At 46.2% G+C, this 21,447-nt stretch overlaps 2 protein-coding genes across 41 annotated transcripts in view; both read right to left on the bottom strand.

The window, feature by feature from the left end:
* Positions 1-226: 226 nt before the first annotated feature.
* Positions 227-21,447, bottom strand: part of LOC118371085 (solute carrier family 12 member 9-like) — a 53,718-nt gene continuing 32,497 nt past the window's right edge. Inside the window, exons 12-13 of the mRNA XM_035756410.2 lie at positions 2,194-2,340; positions 227-2,058 (exon numbers count right to left, since the gene is read on the bottom strand). Of these exons, the coding sequence (XP_035612303.1) occupies positions 1,115-2,058; positions 2,194-2,340 (1,091 nt within the window). The 3' untranslated portion in view covers positions 227-1,114. The remainder of the gene's footprint in view (positions 2,059-2,193; positions 2,341-21,447) is intronic.
* On the bottom strand, positions 2,356-21,378 carry LOC127929772 (uncharacterized). 40 transcript variants are annotated; one of them, XM_052518253.1, is made up of 9 exons: positions 19,978-21,378; positions 19,494-19,595; positions 18,691-18,792; positions 17,631-18,209; positions 16,797-17,427; positions 15,828-16,388; positions 13,534-15,502; positions 8,315-8,416; positions 2,356-6,092 (listed from the first exon to the last, which is right to left on the bottom strand). In XM_052518253.1, the coding sequence occupies exons 7-9, from the start codon at positions 14,231-14,233 to the stop codon at positions 5,974-5,976; spliced, it is 921 nt and encodes a 306-aa protein (XP_052374213.1). In that variant the 5' UTR covers positions 14,234-15,502; positions 15,828-16,388; positions 16,797-17,427; positions 17,631-18,209; positions 18,691-18,792; positions 19,494-19,595; positions 19,978-21,378; the 3' UTR covers positions 2,356-5,973. The 40 variants fall into 40 exon arrangements, with proteins under 40 accessions (XP_052374213.1, XP_052374074.1, XP_052374020.1 ...); XM_052518114.1 differs by lacking the exons at positions 8,315-8,416; positions 16,797-17,427; positions 17,631-18,209; positions 19,494-19,595; positions 19,978-21,378 and adding exons at positions 6,656-7,063; positions 8,417-8,620; positions 10,647-10,952; positions 18,895-18,945; positions 19,746-19,910 and having other exon boundaries at positions 2,356-6,347; positions 13,585-15,502; positions 15,828-16,439; positions 18,691-18,741; XM_052518060.1 differs by lacking the exons at positions 8,315-8,416; positions 18,691-18,792; positions 19,494-19,595; positions 19,978-21,378 and adding exons at positions 6,656-7,063; positions 8,417-8,620; positions 10,647-10,952; positions 18,535-18,604 and having other exon boundaries at positions 2,356-6,347; positions 13,585-15,502; positions 17,631-17,903.

Raw genomic sequence — 21,447 nt, 5'->3', positions numbered from 1 at the left:
ATGCTGTTTAATCAACTTTTTGATATGCCACAGGTGTCAGGTGGGTGTAAGACCTATATTTTATTTCAGCTCATGAAACCAACACTTTACATGTTGCACTTATATTTTTGTCTAGTATACTTAAACCTGAACATTGACACAATCAACATTTCAACTAGGTTTAGATAAATTGCTGGCATAATGATTGCTGGCATAAGTGAAATGAAAAAAAGACAATACAAAGAACTTACACAAAACAGCTTCTTTATTCAATTACAACATACACACTTTAAAATATGATTTGGATGGTGCTTTTAGAATGTCATTTGTTCTTTAATTTAAAATAGTGTTGATGTACCAGTATGTGTTCACCCAAAAAAGTAATTGAACTGCGTAGGACCTGTCATATACCAGCATTCTTTGCATAGGAGTGTAGTGTCCAATTGAAGGGCTTCATGGAGATTAAATAGATCTATATAGAATAGATATGCTTTCAGTAAACATCCATGGGATTCAATGTAGACTAGAGTTGGACTAGAGTAGGACTAGAGTAGGTCCAGGAAACAACTAGTCCTAAAACTGACATGAGGAGTGTGCAATGTATAGTCTTCTACACTCAGGCACACAAGGGCACTTTGGCATTCTGATCAGTTCAGTCAGTCATAACGATACAAAGGAAGATATTTCTAAAAGGGAAAACAGATCAAGAGCACCCAAATACATTTCTTTAATTATTTTTTATTGTTGTTTCTATAAATAGATAGTCCCATTAAACAGATTGATAGATTTTCATATTTGAACTGAACATTTTTAAAAGGTCACATGTTTCTTATCTTGTAGATAAACTTCAAAAGTGCTTACAGAAAAGAAAAGATTTAGCTGAGCTCCAATGACTTGGCAGAGTGTCAGACTTCAGTCCCCTTGAAGGAGTAAAATCAATATATTATTTATGATTTACTTTTTGGCCATTGCAACCCTTCCATATTCATAAGGAGGATGGGGCTGTATTTTAGTACAGCTTTGAGGAAGGTAAGTGGATCCTTGACCTTTGTCTATGTACCACTTCCACCTGCAGCAATTTGGTAAGGGGTTGAAATAAGGGTTTAATCAGGGGTTAGCTGGTGAAAGTTTAGGGTTAGAGGTCAGTGGTGAGGACAGGTGTAACTCCGTGTATGAGCAGGGTAGGACCCAGATCCTTGGTGAGCAATTCCAGCTGGCGCAGGTAGGCCGTGTAGCGGCGCGTGTCAGCCGGGGGGCGGGGTAAATACAGGAAACGCACAGCCGGAGGGGGGTGGGCCTGCTCCAGGATCAACCTATTAACTGCCGACAGATACTCATCCGACAGCCTTGTGGCGTTGCTAGGGAAGCTATTCACATAGTCGTCATCTCCTTCCTCCTCCTCAAACAACCCCTTCTTTCCCAGCCCCTCCTCCTCTCTCCGTGATTGGTGGGAGGGCCTCCGCTTGCCCGCCTCACCCTGCCTCTGCCAATGTAGCGCCACCTGCTGGTCCCAGGGCACTGTGTACACGTTGGCTTTGATCCTCAGCTCCTTTAGCAGCTGACCCAGCTTCCCTTCAGAGCCCCGCAGGCTCCGCCCTTCCTCCACACACAGAAAGAGGCGGAGTCTAGCATGGCGCCAGGCGCGGACCATGTTGAGGACGCAGGCTAGCTGGAGCAGGAAGAGGGAGCAGGTGTCTACGTAGCTGGAGCTGTCTGGTCTCAGCAGGTTGACGGGCCACACGTCCACGTACAGAGCACCCTTCCGTGGGGACGAGGAGATGGTCGAGGCCCGGTCGAACTGGTGGAAGTAGCGGGCTAGCGCTACATTCTTCATCATCTTCATGGCGTCTGCGATCACCGCCACGTATTCTTGGGGTCCCATGACTTTTCCGTTTTCTCCGTTGCCCTCCTCCTTGCCATCAATGGACGCGCGAAGGGCAGGAAAGTGGTAGGGCGGGCGTTCGTCCTCGGGGTCCTGAGTAGGGACGGTGGCATCTGCGAGGGCGGGGTCAGCGAGTTTGTCTTTGGGGGTGCAGTCATCATAGAAACCCAGGACCAAGGTGTTGGGCCTCATCCCACCTAGAGAGACAAAGGGATGGAAAGAGGGAGAGACGAGTCAATGGGTATCATAGTAAAAGAGGTGTATGAGTGACAGTTGGGCCAGTTACAGCTAATATAGAACATGGTATCAGAGTAGTGAATATAATCATTGACCTAGGCCAGAGATGAAGAGTAGATGTTGGACTCCGTGCCGCACTGAGTCAGCCAGGGTGAGGTTGACAAATGCCTTGATGTTGAGGTGGTCCACCAGAGACAACCATGAGTCATAACGACACTGGAGAGGGTCGGACGGTAATGTGTCTGAGAAAGAGGGGGGGACAAAAGAGTGAGAGAGAAACAAAACATCAATATCTATGCAAACATTTTGGCCAGGGGCCATTATCTGCCAAGTGCTCTTAGAGAATAAGAGATGACCTGATGTATAGTGACCTGATTTGGCAGTATGCCACGGAAGAACATAAGCTCCAGACAGAAGAGACACACGAGGGAGAAGCCCCACCCTCTTCAACATATATATCAACGAATTGGCGAGGGAACTAGTCTGCAGCACATGGCCTCACCCTACTAGAATCTTAAATCAAACGTCTACTATTTGCTGATAATCAGATGTTTCTGTCACCAACCAAGGAGGGCCTACAGCAGCACCTACAATCTTCTGCACAGATTTAGCCAGACCTGGGCCCTGACATTACATTTGAGTAAGACAAAAATAATGGTGTTCCAAAAAAGGTCAAGTCGCCAGGACCACAAATACAAATTCCATCTGGACACCGTTGCCCTAGAGCACACAAAAACCATACATACCAACCATCAGTGCCACAGGTAACTTCCACAAATCTGTAAACGAGCTGAGAGACAAGGGCATTCTATGCCATCAAAAGGAACATAAATTCGACATACCAATTAGAATCTGACAAAAAAAATACCTGAATCAGTTGTCTTTATGGTTGTGAGGTCTGGGGTCCGCTCACCAACCAATAATTCACAAAACGGGACAAACACCAAATTGAGACTCTGCATGCAGAATTCTGGAAAAATATCCTCAGTGTACAACGTAAAACACCAAATAATGCATGCAGAGCAGAATTAGGCAGATACCCACTAATGATCAAAATCCAGAAAAGACACGTTAAATTCTACAACCACCTAAAAGGTAGAGATTCCCAAACCTTCCATAACAAAGCCATCACCTACAGAGAGATTAACCTGGAGAAGAGACTCCAAAGCAAGCTGGTCCTGGGGCTCTGTTCACAAACAGACAGACCCCACAGAGCCCTAGGACAGCACAGCAACACAATTAGACCCGAACAAATCATGAGAAAACAAAAAGAGAATTACTTGACACATTGGAAAGAATTTATAAAAATGTAGAAAATGCAAACTAGAATGCAATTTGGCCCTAAACAGAGAGTACGCAGTGGCAGAATACCTTACCACTGTGACTGACCCAAACTTAAGGAAAGCTTTGACTATGTACAGACTCAGTGAGCATAGCCTTACTATTGAGAAAGGCCACAATAAGGCAGACCTGACTCTCAAGAAAAGACAGGCTATGTGCTCACTGCCCACAAAATGAGGTGGAAACTGAGCTGCACTTCCTAACCTCCTGCCAAATGTATGACCATATGAAAGACACATTTCCCTCCGATTAATGAGATCCAAAGAATTAAAAAACTACCCCAATTTTTATAAACTTCCATATCTACATGACATTTGAAATGTCTACTCTTTTGGAACTTTGTGAGTGTAATGTTTACTATACTTTTATTGTTTATTATCTACAGTTGAGGTTGGAAGTTTACATGCACTTAGGTGGGAGTCATTAAAACTCATTTTTCACCCACTCCACAAATTTCTTGTTAACAAACTATAGTTATAGCAAGTCGGTTAGGACATCTACTTTGTGCATGACAAACCATTTTTCCAACAATTGGTTTACAGACAGATTATTTCACTTATAATTCAGTGTATCACAATTCCAGTGGGTCAGAAGTTTACATACAATAAGTTGACTGTGCCTTTAAACAGCTTGGAAAATTTCAGAAAATGTCATGGCTTTAGATGCTTCTGATAGGCTAATTGACATAATTTGAGTCAATTGGAGGTGTACCAATTGGATGTATTTCAAGGCCCACCTTCACACTCAGTGCCTCTTTGCTCAACATCATGGGGAAATCAAAATAAATCAGCTAAGACTTCAGAAAAAAATTGTAGACCTCCACAAGTCTGGGTCATCCTTGAGAGCCTGAAGGTACCACGTTCATCTGTACAAACAATAGTACGCAAGTATAAACACCATGGGTCCACGCAGCTGTCATAATGCTCAGCAAGGAGACTCGTTCAGTCTCCTAGAAATGAAAGTACTTTGGTGCGAAAAGGGAAAATCATTCCCAGAATAACAGCAAAGGACCTAGTGAAGATGCTGGAGGAAACGGGTATAAAAGTATCTATATCCACAGTAAAATTTGTCCTATATCGACATAACCTGAAAGGCCGCTCAGCAAGGAAGAAGCCACTGCTCCAAAACCACCATTAAAAAGCCAGACTATGGTTTGCAACAGCACATGAGGACAAAGATCGTACTTTTTGTACTCTGGTCTGATGAAACAAACATAACTGTTTGGCCATAATGACCATTGTTGTGTTTGGAGGAAAAGGGGAGAGGCTTGCAAAAAAGAACACCATCTCAACCGTGAAGCAGGGAGGTGGCAGCATCATATTGTGGGGGTGCTTTGCTGCTGTAGGGACTGGTGCACCTCACAAAATAGATGGCATCATGAGTTAGGAAAATTATGTGAATATATTGAAGCAACATCTCAGGACATCAGTCAGGAAGTTAAAGCTTGGTCGCAAATGGATCTTCCAAATGGACAATGACCCCAAGCATAGTTCCAAAGTTGTGGCAAAATGGCTTAAGGACAACAAAGTCAAGGTATTGGAGTGGCCATCACAAAGCCCTGACCTCAATCCCATAGACATTTTGTGGGCACAACTGAAAAAGCGTGTGCGAGCAAGGATCCTACAAACCTGACTCAGTTACACCAGCTCTTTCAGGAGGAATGGGCCAAAATTCACCCAATTTATTGTGGGAAGCTTGTGGAAGGCTACCTGAAATGTTTGACCCAAGTTAAAACATTTAAAGGCAATGCTACCAAATACTAATTGAGTGTATGTAAACTTCTAACCCATTGAGAATGTGATGAAATAAATAAAAGCTAATCACTCTATACTATTATTGTGACATTTCACATTCTTAAAATAAAATGGGGGATTTTTACTAGGATTAAATGTCAGGAATTGTGAAAAACTGAGTTTAAATGTATTTGGCTAAGGTGTACGTAAACTTCCAACTTCAACTGTATATCACTTGCTTTGGCAATGTTAACATACGTTACCCATGCCAATAAAGCCCTTGAATTGAATTGAATTGAGAGAGAGGCTGGGCTTGTCAATACTGGAGGAGCTCAGTCACCACTGAAAGTGACACTATACCAGAGAACAGTCTGATCACAGGACCACACCCCTACACTACAGAGAACAGCCTGATCACAGGACACCATATAGCACCACACACCTACACTACAGAGAACGGCCTGATCACAGGACACCATATAGCACCACACACACCATATAGCACCACACACCAACACTACAGAGAACAGCCTGATCACAGGACACCATATAGCACCAAACACCTACACTACAGAGAACAGTCTGATCACAGGACACCATATAGCACCACACACCTACACTACAGAGAACAGCCTTATCACAGGACACCATATAGCACCACACACCTACACTACAGAGAACGGCCTGATCACAGGACACCATATAGCACCACACACCATATAGCACCACACACCTACACTACAGAGAACGGCCTGATCACAGGACACCATATAGCACCACACACCATATAGCACCACACACCTACACTACAGAGAACGGCCTGATCACAGGACACCATATAGCACCACACACCATATAGCACCACACACCTATACTACAGAGAACAGCCTGATCACAGGATACCATATAGCACCACACACCTACACTACAGAGAACAGCCTGATCACAGGATACCATATAGCATCACACACCTACACTACAGAGAACAGCCTGATCACAGGACACCATATAGCACCACACACCTACACTACAGAGAACAGCCTGATCACAGGACACCATATAGCACCACACACCTACACTACAGAGAACAGCCTGATCACAGGATACCATATAGCACCACACACCTATACTACAGAGAACAGCCTGATCACAGGATACCATATAGCACCACACACCTACACTACAGAGAACAGCCTGATCACAGGACACCATATAGCACCACACACCTATACAACAGAGAACAGCCTGATCACAGGACACCATATAGCACCACACACCTACACTACAGAGAACAGCCTGATCACAGGACACCATATAGCACCACACACCTATACAACAGAGAACAGCCTGATCACAGGATACCATACAGAGCACCACACACCTATACTACAGAGAACAGCCTGATCACAGGACACCATATAGCACCACACACCTATACAACAGAGAACAGCCTGATCACAGGATACCATATAGCACCACACACCTATACTACAGAGAACAGCCTGATCACAGGACACTATATAGCACCATACACCTACACTACAGAGAACAGCCTGATCACAGGATACCATATAGCACCACACACCTATACTACAGAGAACAGCCTGATCACAGGACACTATATAGCACCATACACCTACACTACAGAGAACAGCCTGATCACAGGATACCATATAGCACCACACACCTATACTACAGAGAACAGCCTGATCACAGGACACTATATAGCACCATACACCTACACTACAGAGAACAGCCTGATCACAGGATACCATATAGCACCACACACCTATACTACAGAGAACAGCCTGATCACAGGACACTATATAGCACCATACACCTACACTACAGAGAACAGCCTGATCACAGGATACCATATAGCACCACACACCTATACTACAGAGAACAGTCTGATCACAGGACACCATATAGCACCACACACCTATATAACAGAGAACAGCCTGATCACAGGACACCATATAGCACCACACACCTATACTACAGAGAACAGCCTGATCACAGGACACCATATAGCACCATACACCTACACTACAGAACAGCCTGAACACCAGATACCATAGAGCACCACACACCTACACTACAGAGAACAGTCTGATCACAGGACACCATATAGCACCACACACCTACACTACAGAGAACAGTCTGATCACAGGACACCATATAGAACTACACCTACATAGAACAGCCTGATCACAGGATACCATATAGCACCACACACCTACACTACAGAGAACAGCCTGATCACAGGATACCATATAGCACCACACACCTACACTACAGAGAACAGCCTGATCACAGGACACCATATAGCACCACACACCTACACTACAGAGAACAGTCTGATCACAGGATACCATATAGCACCACACACACCATATAGCACCACACACCTACACTACAGAGAACAGCCTGATCACAGGATACCATATAGCACCACACACCTACACTACAGAGAACAGCCTGATCACAGGACACCATATAGCACCACACACCTACACTACAGAGAACAGCCTGATCACAGGATACCATATAGCACCACACACCTACACTACAGAGAACAGCCTGATCACAGGACACCATATAGCACCACACACCTACACTACAGAGAACAGCCTGATCACAGGATACCATATAGCACCACACACCTACACTACAGAGAACAGCCTGATCACAGGACACCATATAGCACCACACACCTACACTACAGAGAACAGCCTGATCACAGGATACCATATAGCACCACACACCTACACTACAGAGAACAGCCTGATCACAGGATACCATATAGCATCACACACCTACACTACAGAGAACAGCCTGATCACAGGACACCATATAGCACCACACACCTACACTACAGAGAACAGCCTGATCACAGGACACCATATAGCACCAAACACCTACACTACAGAGAACAGTCTGATCACAGGACACCATATAGCACCACACACCTACACTACAGAGAACAGCCTTATCACAGGACACCATATAGCACCACACACCTACACTACAGAGAACGGCCTGATCACAGGACACCATATAGCACCACACACCATATAGCACCACACACCTATACTACAGAGAACAGCCTGATCACAGGACACCATATAGCACCACACACCTATACTACAGAGAACAGCCTGATCACAGGATACCATATAGCACCACACACCTATACTACAGAGAACAGCCTGATCACAGGATACCATATAGCACCACACACCTATACTACAGAGAACAGCCTGATCACAGGACACTATATAGCACCATACACCTACACTACAGAGAACAGCCTGATCACAGGATACCATATAGCACCACACACCTATACTACAGAGAACAGCCTGATCACAGGACACTATATAGCACCATACACCTACACTACAGAGAACAGCCTGATCACAGGATACCATATAGCACCACACACCTATACTACAGAGAACAGCCTGATCACAGGACACCATATAGCACCACACACCTATACAACAGAGAACAGCCTGATCACAGGACACCATATAGCACCACACACCTATACTACAGAGAACAGCCTGATCACAGGACACCATATAGCACCATACACCTACACTACAGAACAGCCTGAACACCAGATACCATAGAGCACCACACACCTACAATACAGAGAACAGCCTGATCACAGGACACCATACAGCACCACACACCTATACTACAGAGAACAGCCTGATCACAGGACACCATATAGCACCATACACCTACACTACAGAACAGCCTGATCACCAGGATACCATAGAGCACCACACACCTACAATACAGAGAACAGCCTGATCACAGGACACCATATAGCACCACACACCTATACTACAGAGAACAGCCTGATCACAGGACACCATATAGCACCACACACCTACACTACAGAGAACAGCCTGATCACAGGACACCATATAGAACTACACTACATAGAACAGCCTGATCACAGGATACCATATAGCACCACACACCTACACTACAGAGAACAGCCTGATCACAGGATACCATATAGCACCACACACCTACACTACAGAGAACAGCCTGATCACAGGATACCATATAGCACCACACACCTACACTACAGAGAACAGCCTGATCACAGGATACCATATAGCATCACACACCTACACTACAGAGAACAGCCTGATCACAGGACACCATATAGCACCACACACCTACACTACAGAGAACAGCCTGATCACAGGATACCATATAGCACCACACACCTACACTACAGAGAACAGCCTGATCACAGGATACCATATAGCATCACACACCTACACTACAGAGAACAGCCTGATCACAGGACACCATATAGCACCACACACCTACACTACAGAGAACAGCCTGATCACAGGATACCATATAGCACCACACACCTACACTACAGAGAACAGTCTGATCACAGGACACCATATAGCACCACACACCTACACTACAGAGAACAGTCTGATCACAGGACACCATATAGCACCACACACCTACACTACAGAGAACAGCCTGATCACAGGATACCATATAGCACCACACACCTACACTAAGAGAACAGCCTGATCACAGGACACCATATAGCACCACACACCTACACTACAGAGAACAGCCTGATCACCAGAGACCATATAGAACATCACACCTACACTACAGAGAACAGCCTGATCACAGGATACCATATAGCACCACACACCTACACTACAGAGAACAGCCTGATCACAGGACACCATATAGCACCACACACCTACACTACAGAGAACAGCCTGATCACAGGACACCATATAGCACCACACACCTACACTACAGAGAACAGTCTGATCACAGGACACCATATAGCACCACACACCTACACTACAGAGAACAGCCTGATCACAGGACACCATATAGCACCACACACCTACACTACAGAGAACAGCCTGATCACAGAGACCATATAGAACATCACACCTACACTACAGAGAACAGTCTGATCACAGGATACCATATAGCACCACACACCTACACTACAGAGAACAGCCTGATCACAGGATACCATATAGCATCACACACCTACACTACAGAACAGCCTGATCACAGGACACCATATAGCACCACACACCTACACTACAGAGAACAGCCTGATCACAGGATACCATATAGCACCACACACCTACACTACAGAGAACAGCCTGATCACAGGACACCATATAGCACCACACACCTACACTACAGAGAACAGCCTGATCACCAGAGACCATATAGAACATCACACCTACACTACAGAGAACAGTCTGATCACAGGACACCATATAGCACCACACACCATATAGCACAGAGAACAGCCTGATCACAGGACACCATATAGCACCACACACCTATACTACAGAGAACAGCCTGATCACAGGATACCATATAGCACCACACACCTATACTACAGAGAACAGCCTGATCACAGGATACCATATAGCACCACACACCTATACTACAGAGAACAGCCTGATCACAGGACACTATATAGCACCATACACCTACACTACAGAGAACAGCCTGATCACAGGATACCATATAGCACCACACACCTATACTACAGAGAACAGCCTGATCACAGGACACTATATAGCACCATACACCTACACTACAGAGAACAGCCTGATCACAGGACACCATATAGCACCACACACCTACACTACAGAGAACAGCCTGATCACAGGACACTATATAGCACCATACACCTACACTACAGAGAACAGCCTGATCACAGGATACCATATAGCACCACACACCTACACTACAGAGAACAGCCTGATCACAGGATACCATATAGCACCACACACCTACACTACAGAGAACAGCCTGATCACAGGACACCATATAGCACCACACACCTACACTACAGAGAACAGCCTGATCACAGGACACCATATAGCACCATACACCTACACTACAGAACAGCCTGAACACCAGATACCATAGAGCACCACACACCTACACTACAGAGAACAGTCTGATCACAGGACACCATATAGCACCACACCTACACTACAGAGAACAGCCTGATCACAGGACACCATATAGCACCACACACCTACACTACAGAGAACAGCCTGATCACAGGATACCATATAGCACTACACACCTACACTACAGAGAACAGCCTGATCACAGGATACCATATAGCACCACACACCTACACTACAGAGAACAGCCTGATCACAGGATACCATATAGCACCACACACCTACACTACAGAGAACAGCCTGATCACAGGACACCATATAGCACCACACACCTACACTACAGAGAACAGCCTGATCACAGGATACCATATAGCACCACACACCTACACTACAGAGAACAGCCTGATCACAGGACACCATATAGCACCACACACCTACACTACAGAGAACAGCCTGATCACAGGACACCATATAGCACCACACACCTACACTACAGAGAACAGCCTGATCACAGGACACCATATAGCACCACACACCTACACTACAGAGAACAGCCTGATCACAGGATACTATATAGCATCACACACCTACACTACAGAGAACAGCCTGATCACAGGACACCATATAGCACCACACACCTACACTACAGAGAACAGCCTGATCACAGGATACCATATAGCACCACACACCTACACTACAGAGAACAGCCTGATCACAGGATACCATATAGCACACACACCTACACTACAGAGAACAGCCTGATCACAGGACACCATATAGCACCACACACCAACACTACAGAGAACAGCCTGATCACAGGATACCATATAGCACCACACACCTACACTACAGAGAACAGCCTGATCACAGGATACCATATAGCACCACACACCTACACTACAGAGAACAGCCTGATCACAGGACACCATATAGCACCACACACCTACACTACAGAGAACAGCCTGATCACAGGATACCATATAGCACCACACACCTACACTACAGAGAACAGCCTGATCACAGGATACCATATAGCACCACACACCTACACTACAGAGAACAGCCTGATCACAGGATACCATATAGCACCACACACCTACACTACAGAGAACAGCCTGATCACAGGACACCATATAGCACCACACACCTACACTACAGAGAACAGCCTGATCACAGGACACCATATAGCACCACACACCTACACTACAGAGAACAGCCTGATCACAGGACACCATATAGCACCACACACCTACACTACAGAGAACAGCCTGATCACAGGATACCATATAGCACCACACACCTACACTACAGAGAACAGCCTGATCACAGGATACCATATAGCACCACACACCTACACTACAGAGAACAGCCTGATCACAGGATACCATATAGCACCACACACCTACACTACAGAGAACAGCCTGATCACAGGACACCATATAGCACCACACACCTACACTACAGAGAACAGCCTGATCACAGGATACCATATAGCACCACACACCTACACTACAGAGAACAGCCTGATCACAGGACACCATATAGCACCACACACCTACACTACAGAGAACAGCCTGATCACAGGATACCATATAGCACCACACACCTACACTACAGAGAACAGCCTGATCACAGGACACCATATAGCACCACACACCTACACTACAGAGAACAGCCTGATCACAGGATACCATATAGCACCACACACCTACACTACAGAGAACAGCCTGATCACAGGACACCATATAGCACCACACACCTACACTACAGAGAACAGCCTGATCACAGGATACCATATAGAGAACACCACACACCTACACTACAGAGAACAGCCTGATCACAGGATAACATATAGCACCACACACCTACACTACAGAGAACAGCCTGATCACAGGACACCATATAGCACCACACACCTACACTACAGAGAACAGCCTGATCACAGGATACTATATAGCATCACACACCTACACTACAGAGAACAGCCTGATCACAGGACACCATATAGCACCACACACCTACACTACAGAGAACAGCCTGATCACAGGACACCATATAGCACCACACACCTACACTACAGAGAACAGCCTGATCACAGGATACCATATAGCACCACACACCTACACTACAGAGAACAGCCTGATCACAGGACCACCATACACCTAGCACCAGAGAACAGCCTGATAGGACACCATAGCACCACACACCTACACTACAGAGAACAGCCTGATCACAGGACACCATATAGCACCACACACCATACACTACAGAGAACAGCCTGATCACAGGACACCATATAGCACCACACACCTACAGAGAACAGCCTGATCACAGGACACCATATAGCACCACACACCTATACTACAGAGAACAGCCTGATCACAGGATACCATATAGCACCACACACCTATACTACAGAGAACAGCCTGATCACAGGATACCATATAGCACCACACACCTATACTACAGAGAACAGCCTGATCACAGGACACTATATAGCACCATACACCTACACTACAGAGAACAGCCTGATCACAGGATACCATATAGCACCACACACCTATACTACAGAGAACAGCCTGATCACAGGATACCATATAGCACCACACACCTATACTACAGAGAACAGCCTGATCACAGGACACTATATAGCACCATACACCTACACTACAGAGAACAGCCTGATCACAGGATACCATATAGCACCACACACCTATACTACAGAGAACAGCCTGATCACAGGACACCATATAGCACCACACACCTATACTACAGAGAACAGCCTGATCACAGGACACCATATAGCACCACACACCTATACTACAGAGAACAGCCTGATCACAGGACACCATATAGCACCACACACCTACACTACAGAGAACAGTCTGATCACAGGATACCATATAGCACCACACACCTACACTACAGAGAACAGCCTGATCACAGGACACCATATAGCACCACACACCTACACTACAGAGAACAGCCTGATCACAGGACACCATATAGCACCACACACCTACACTACAGAGAACAGCCTGATCACAGGACACCATATAGCACCACACACCTACACTACAGAGAACAGTCTGATCACAGGACACCATATAGAACTACACTACATAGAACAGCCTGATCACAGGATACCATATAGCACCACACACCTACACTACAGAGAACAGCCTGATCACAGGACACCATATAGCACCACACACCTACACTACAGAGAACAGCCTGATCACAGGATACCATATAGCACCACACACCTACACTACAGAGAACAGCCTGATCACAGGATACCATATAGCACCACACACCTACACTACAGAGAACAGCCTGATCACAGGACACCATATAGCACCACACACCTACACTACAGAGAACAGCCTGATCACAGGATACCATATAGCACCACACACCTACACTACAGAGAACAGCCTGATCACAGGATACCATATAGCATCACACACCTACACTACAGAGAACAGCCTGATCACAGGACACCATATAGCACCACACACCTACACTACAGAGAACAGCCTGATCACAGGATACCATATAGCACCACACACCTACACTACAGAGAACAGCCTGATCACAGGATACCATATAGCACCACACACCTACACTACAGAGAACAGCCTGATCACAGGATACCATATAGCATCACACACCTACACTACAGAGAACAGCCTGATCACAGGACACCATACAGCACCACACACCTATACTACAGAGAACAGCCTGATCACAGGACACCATATAGCACCACACACCTATACTACAGAGAACAGCCTGATCACAGGACACCATATAGCACCATACACCTACACTACAGAACAGCCTGAACACCAGATACCATAGAGCACCACACACCTACACTACAGAGAACAGCCTGATCACAGGACACCATATAGCACCACACACCTACACTACAGAGAACAGCCTGATCACAGGACACCATATAGAACTACACTACATAGAACAGCCTGATCACAGGATACCATATAGCACCACACACCTACACTACAGAGAACAGCCTGATCACAGGATACCATATAGCACCACACACCTACACTACAGAGAACAGCCTGATCACAGGATACCATATAGCACCACACACCTACACTACAGAGAACAGCCTGATCACAGGACACCATATAGCACCACACACCTACACTACAGAGAACAGTCTGATCACAGGACACCATATAGCACCACACCTACACTACAGAGAACAGCCTGATCACAGGACACCATATAGCACCACACACCTACACTACAGAGAACAGTCTGATCACAGGACACCATATAGCACCACACACCTACACTACAGAGAACAGCCTGATCACAGGATACCATATAGCATCACACACCTACACTACAGAGAACAGTCTGATCACAGGACACCATATAGCACTACACACCTACACTACAGAGAACAGCCTGATCACAGGATACCATATAGCACCACACACCTACACTACAGAGAACAGCCTGATCACAGGACACCATATAGCACCACACACCTACACTACAGAGAACAGCCTGATCACCAGAGACCATATAGAACATCACACACCTACACTACAGAGAACAGTCTGATCACAGGACACCATATAGCACCACACACCTACACTACAGAGAACGGCCTGATCACAGGACACCATACAGCACCACACACCATATAGCATCACACACCTACACTACAGAGAACAGCCTGATCACAGGACACCATATAGCACCACACACCTACACTACAGAGAACAGCCTGATCACAGGATACCATATAGCATCACACACCTACACTACAGAGAACAGCCTGATCACAGGACACCATATAGCACCACACACCTACACTACAGAGAACAGCCTGATCACAGGATACCATATAGCACCACACACCTACACTACAGAGAACAGCCTGATCACAGGACACCATATAGCACCACACACCTACACTACAGAGAACAGCCTGATCACAGGATACCATATAGCACCACACACCTACACTACAGAGAACAGCCTGATCACAGGACACCATATAGCACCACACACCTACACTACAGAGAACAGCCTGATCACAGGATACCATATAGCATCACACACCTACACTACAGAGAACAGCCTGATCACAGGATACCATATAGCACCACACACCTACACTACAGAGAACAGCCTGATCACAGGATACCATATAGCATCACACACCTACACTACAGAGAACAGCCTGATCACAGGATACCATATAGCACCACACACCTACACTACAGAGAACAGCCTGATCACAGGATACCATATAGCACCACACACCTACACTACAGAGAACAGCCTGATCACAGGACACCATATAGCACCACACACCTACACTACAGAGAACAGCCTGATCACAGGAGACCATATAGAACATCACACCTACACTACAGAGAACAGCTGATCACAGGACACCATATAGCACCACACACCATATAGCACAGAGAACAGCCTGATCACAGGACACCATATAGCACCACACACCTATACTACAGAGAACAGCCTGATCACAGGATACCATATAGCACCACACACCTATACTACAGAGAACAGCCTGATCACAGGATACCATATAGCACCACACACCTATACTACAGAGAACAGCCTGATCACAGGACACTATATAGCACCATACACCTACACTACAGAGAACAGCCTGATCACAGGATACCATATAGCACTACACACCTACACTACAGAGAACAGCCTGATCACAGGATACCATATAGCACCACACACCTACACTACAGAGAACAGCCTGATCACAGGACACCATATAGCACCACACACCTACACTACAGAGAACAGCCTGATCACAGGACACCATATAGCACCACACACCTACACTACAGAGAACAGCCTGATCACAGGATACCATATAGCACCACACACCTACACTACAGAGAACAGCCTGATCACAGGACACCATATAGCACCACACACCTACACTACAGAGAACAGCCTGATCACAGGATACCATATAGCATCACACACCTACACTACAGAGAACAGCCTGATCACAGGACACCATATAGCACCACACACCTACACTACAGAGAACAGCCTGATCACAGGATACCATATAGCACCACACACCTACACTACAGAGAACAGCCTGATCACAGGACACCATATAGCACCACACACCTACACTACAGAGAACAGCCTGATCACAGGACACCATATAGCACCACACACCTACACTACAGAGAACAGCCTGATCACAGGACACCATATAGCACCACACACCTACACTACAGAGAACAGTCTGATCACAGGATACCATATAGCACCACACACACCTACACTACAGAGAACAGCCTGATCACAGGACACAATATAGCACCACACTCCTACACTACAGAGAACAGTCTGATCACAGGATACCATATAGAACTACACACCTACACTACAGAGAACAGCCTGATCACAGGACACCATATAGCACCACACACCTACACTACAGAGAACAGCCTGATCACAGGACACCATATAGCACCACACACCTACACTACAGAGAACGGCCTGATCACAGGACACCATATAGCACCACACACCATATAGCACCACACACCTACACTACAGAGAACGGCCTGATCACAGGACACCATATAGCACCACACACCTACACTACAGAGAACAGCCTGATCACAGGACACCATATAGCACCACACACCATATAGCACCACACACCTACACTACAGAGAACAGCCTGATCACAGGATACCATATAGCATCACACACCTACACTACAGAGAACAGCCTGATCACAGGACACAATATAGCACCACACACCTACACTACAGAGAACAGCCTGATCACAGGATACCATATAGCACCACACACCTACACTACAGAGAACAGCCTGATCACAGGATACCATATAGCATCACACACCTACACTACAGAGAACAGCCTGATCACAGGACACCATATAGCACCACACACCTACACTACAGAGAACAGCCTGATCACAGGACACCATATAGCACCACACACCTACACTACAGAGAACAGCCTGATCACAGGACACCATATAGCACCACACACCTACACTACAGAGAACAGTCTGATCACAGGACACCATATAGCACCACACACCTACACTACAGAGAACAGCCTGATCACAGGACACCATATAGCACCACACACCATATAGCACCACACACCTACACTACAGAGAACAGCCTGATCACAGGACACCATATAGCACCACACACCATATAGCACCACACACCTACACTACAGAGAACAGCCTGATCACAGGACACCATATAGCACCACACACCATATAGCACCACACACCTACACTACAGAGAACAGCCTGATCACAGGACACCATATAGCACCACACACACCATATAGCACCACACACCTACACTACAGAGAACAGCCTGATCACAGGATACCATATAGCATCACACACCTACACTACAGAGAACAGCCTGATCACAGGACACCGTATAGCACCACAGGACACCTACACTACAGAGAACAGTCTGATCACAGGACACCATATAGCACCACACACCTACACTACAGAGAACAGCCTGATCACAGGATACCATATAGAACTACACACCTACACTACAGAGAACAGCCTGATCACAGGATACCATATAGCACCACACACCTACACTACAGAGAACAGCCTGATCACAGGATACCATATAGCACCACACACCTACACTACAGAGAACAGCCTGATCACAGGATACCATATAGCACCACACACCTATACTACAGAGAACAGCCTGATCACAGGATACCATATAGCACCACACACCTACACTACAGAGAACAGCCTGATCACAGGACACCATATAGCACCACACACCTACACTACAGAGAACAGCCTGATCACAGGACACCATATAGCACTACACACCTACACTACAGAGAACAGCCTTATCACAGGACACCATATAGCACCACACACCTACACTACAGAGAACAGTCTGATCACAGGACACCATATTGCACCACACACACCATATAGCACCACACACCTACACTACAGAGAACAGTCTGATCACAGGATACCATATAGCACCACACACCTAGAACAGTCTGATCACAGGACACTACAGAGAACAGTCTGATCACAGGACACCATATAGCACCACACACCTACACTACAGAGAACAGTCTGATCACAGGACACCATATAGCACCACACACCTACACTACAGAGAACAGCCTGATCACAGGACACCATATAGCACCACACACCTACACTACAGAGAACAGCCTGATCACAGGACACCATATAGCACCACACACCTACACTACAGAGAACAGCCTGATCACAGGATACCATATAGCACCACACACCTACACTACAGAGAACAGCCTGATCACAGGACACCATATAGCACCACACACCTACACTACAGAGAACAGCCTGATCACAGGATACCATATAGCACCACACACCTACACTACAGAGAACAGTCTGATCACAGGATACCATATAGCACCACACACCTACACTACAGAGAACAGCCTGATCACCAGAGACCATATAGCACCACACACCTACACTACAGAGAACAGCCTGATCAGAGACCATATAGCACCACACACCTACACTACAGAGAACAGCCTGATCACCAGAGACCATATAGCACCACACACCTACACAGGATAACATATAGCACTACACACCTACACTACAGAACAGCCTGATCACAGGATACCGTATAGCACCACACACCGACACTACAGAGAACAGCCTGATCACCAGAGACCATATAGCACCACACACCTACACTACAGAGAACAGCCTGATCACAGGATACCATATAGCACCACACACCTACACTACAGAGAACAGCCTGATCACAGGATACCATATAGAACTACACACCTACACTACAGAGAACAGCCTGATCACTGGATACCATATAGAACTACACACCTACACTACAGAGAACAGCCTGATCACAGGATACCATATAGCACCACACACCTACACTACAGAGAACAGCCTGATCACAGGATACCATATAGCACCACACACCTACACTACAGAGAACAGTCTGATCACAGGATACCATATAGCACCACACACCTACACTACAGAGAACAGTCTGATCACAGGATACCATATAGCACCACACACACCATATAGCACCACACACCTACACTACAGAGAACAGTCTGATCACAGGATACCATATAGCACCACACACCTACACTACAGAGAACAGCCTGATCACAGGATACCATATAGCACCACACACCTACACTACAGAGAACAGCCTGATCACAGGATACCATATAGCACCACACACCTACACTACAGAGAACAGCCTGATCACAGGACACCATATAGCACCACACACCTACACTACAGAGAACAGCCTGATCACAGGACACCATATAGCACCACACACCTACACAACAGAGAACAGCCTGATCACAGGACACCATATAGCACTACACACACACAAAGTGGCCAATTTATTAGGTACACCCATCCAGTACTAGTTCTGGATGCATAGAGGGGGCGGGGTCAGAACAGTCTGATTTTTTGGGGGCATCCTGACTCTGACATCAGCATGATGCAACAGGAACCGAGATTCGTTGGACCAGGTAATGTTTTCCACTCCTCAGTTGTCCTGTGTTGGGGATGGCGTGCCCACTGAAGGCGCTCTTGATTTTAGCTGATAGGAGTGGAGCCCGGTGTGACAAGGACCGACGAGTTATGAATTCCGAGATACAGTTCAGCAGTGGTTCCCAAACTGTGCCAGGGCGACGGGTCGGTGCAGGATGTTCTCCAATGCTGGAAGGGGGTCCTGAATGAAAACATTTGGAAACTGTTGTACTGTGTCGTTATTTTCCTGTTTGTGGCCCGCCTGTTACCTGTCATTCTTGCCATTCTCCTTCGACCTCATCAGGGAGCTGTTTTCGCCCACAGGACTGCAGTCTGACTAGATGTTTTTGTTTGTTGCACCATTTTCTGTTAACCCTAGACACTGATGTGGGTGAAAAGCCCAGGTGGCCGGACATTTCTGAGATACTGGAACAAGCACCTGGCAGCGACTCGCTGTCTGTAGGAGCGGACTATTTTCATGAACGAGGTGGTGTATCTAATAAACGTCACACTGGTAAGCAGCCTGGCTTACCACACATATAACTTTAGTTACTGTACTAGTAGCAAAGTCAGAGACATACTTCTTCAAACATTGGGTTGACATCAACTCAGTCGAACAATTCCCCTAGACATTCACCAAGAAGCCTGAACTGAAATAGATGAGTGGGAGGTATTCAGCCACTCTTGGGG

The sequence above is a fragment of the Oncorhynchus keta genome, chromosome 1 (genome assembly GCF_023373465.1).
Source record: "Oncorhynchus keta strain PuntledgeMale-10-30-2019 chromosome 1, Oket_V2, whole genome shotgun sequence".
NCBI classification, from domain to species: Eukaryota; Metazoa; Chordata; class Actinopteri; order Salmoniformes; family Salmonidae; genus Oncorhynchus; species Oncorhynchus keta.
The sequence above is the reverse complement of the archived record's forward strand: the minus strand, read 5'-3'. Positions and strand labels throughout refer to the sequence as shown.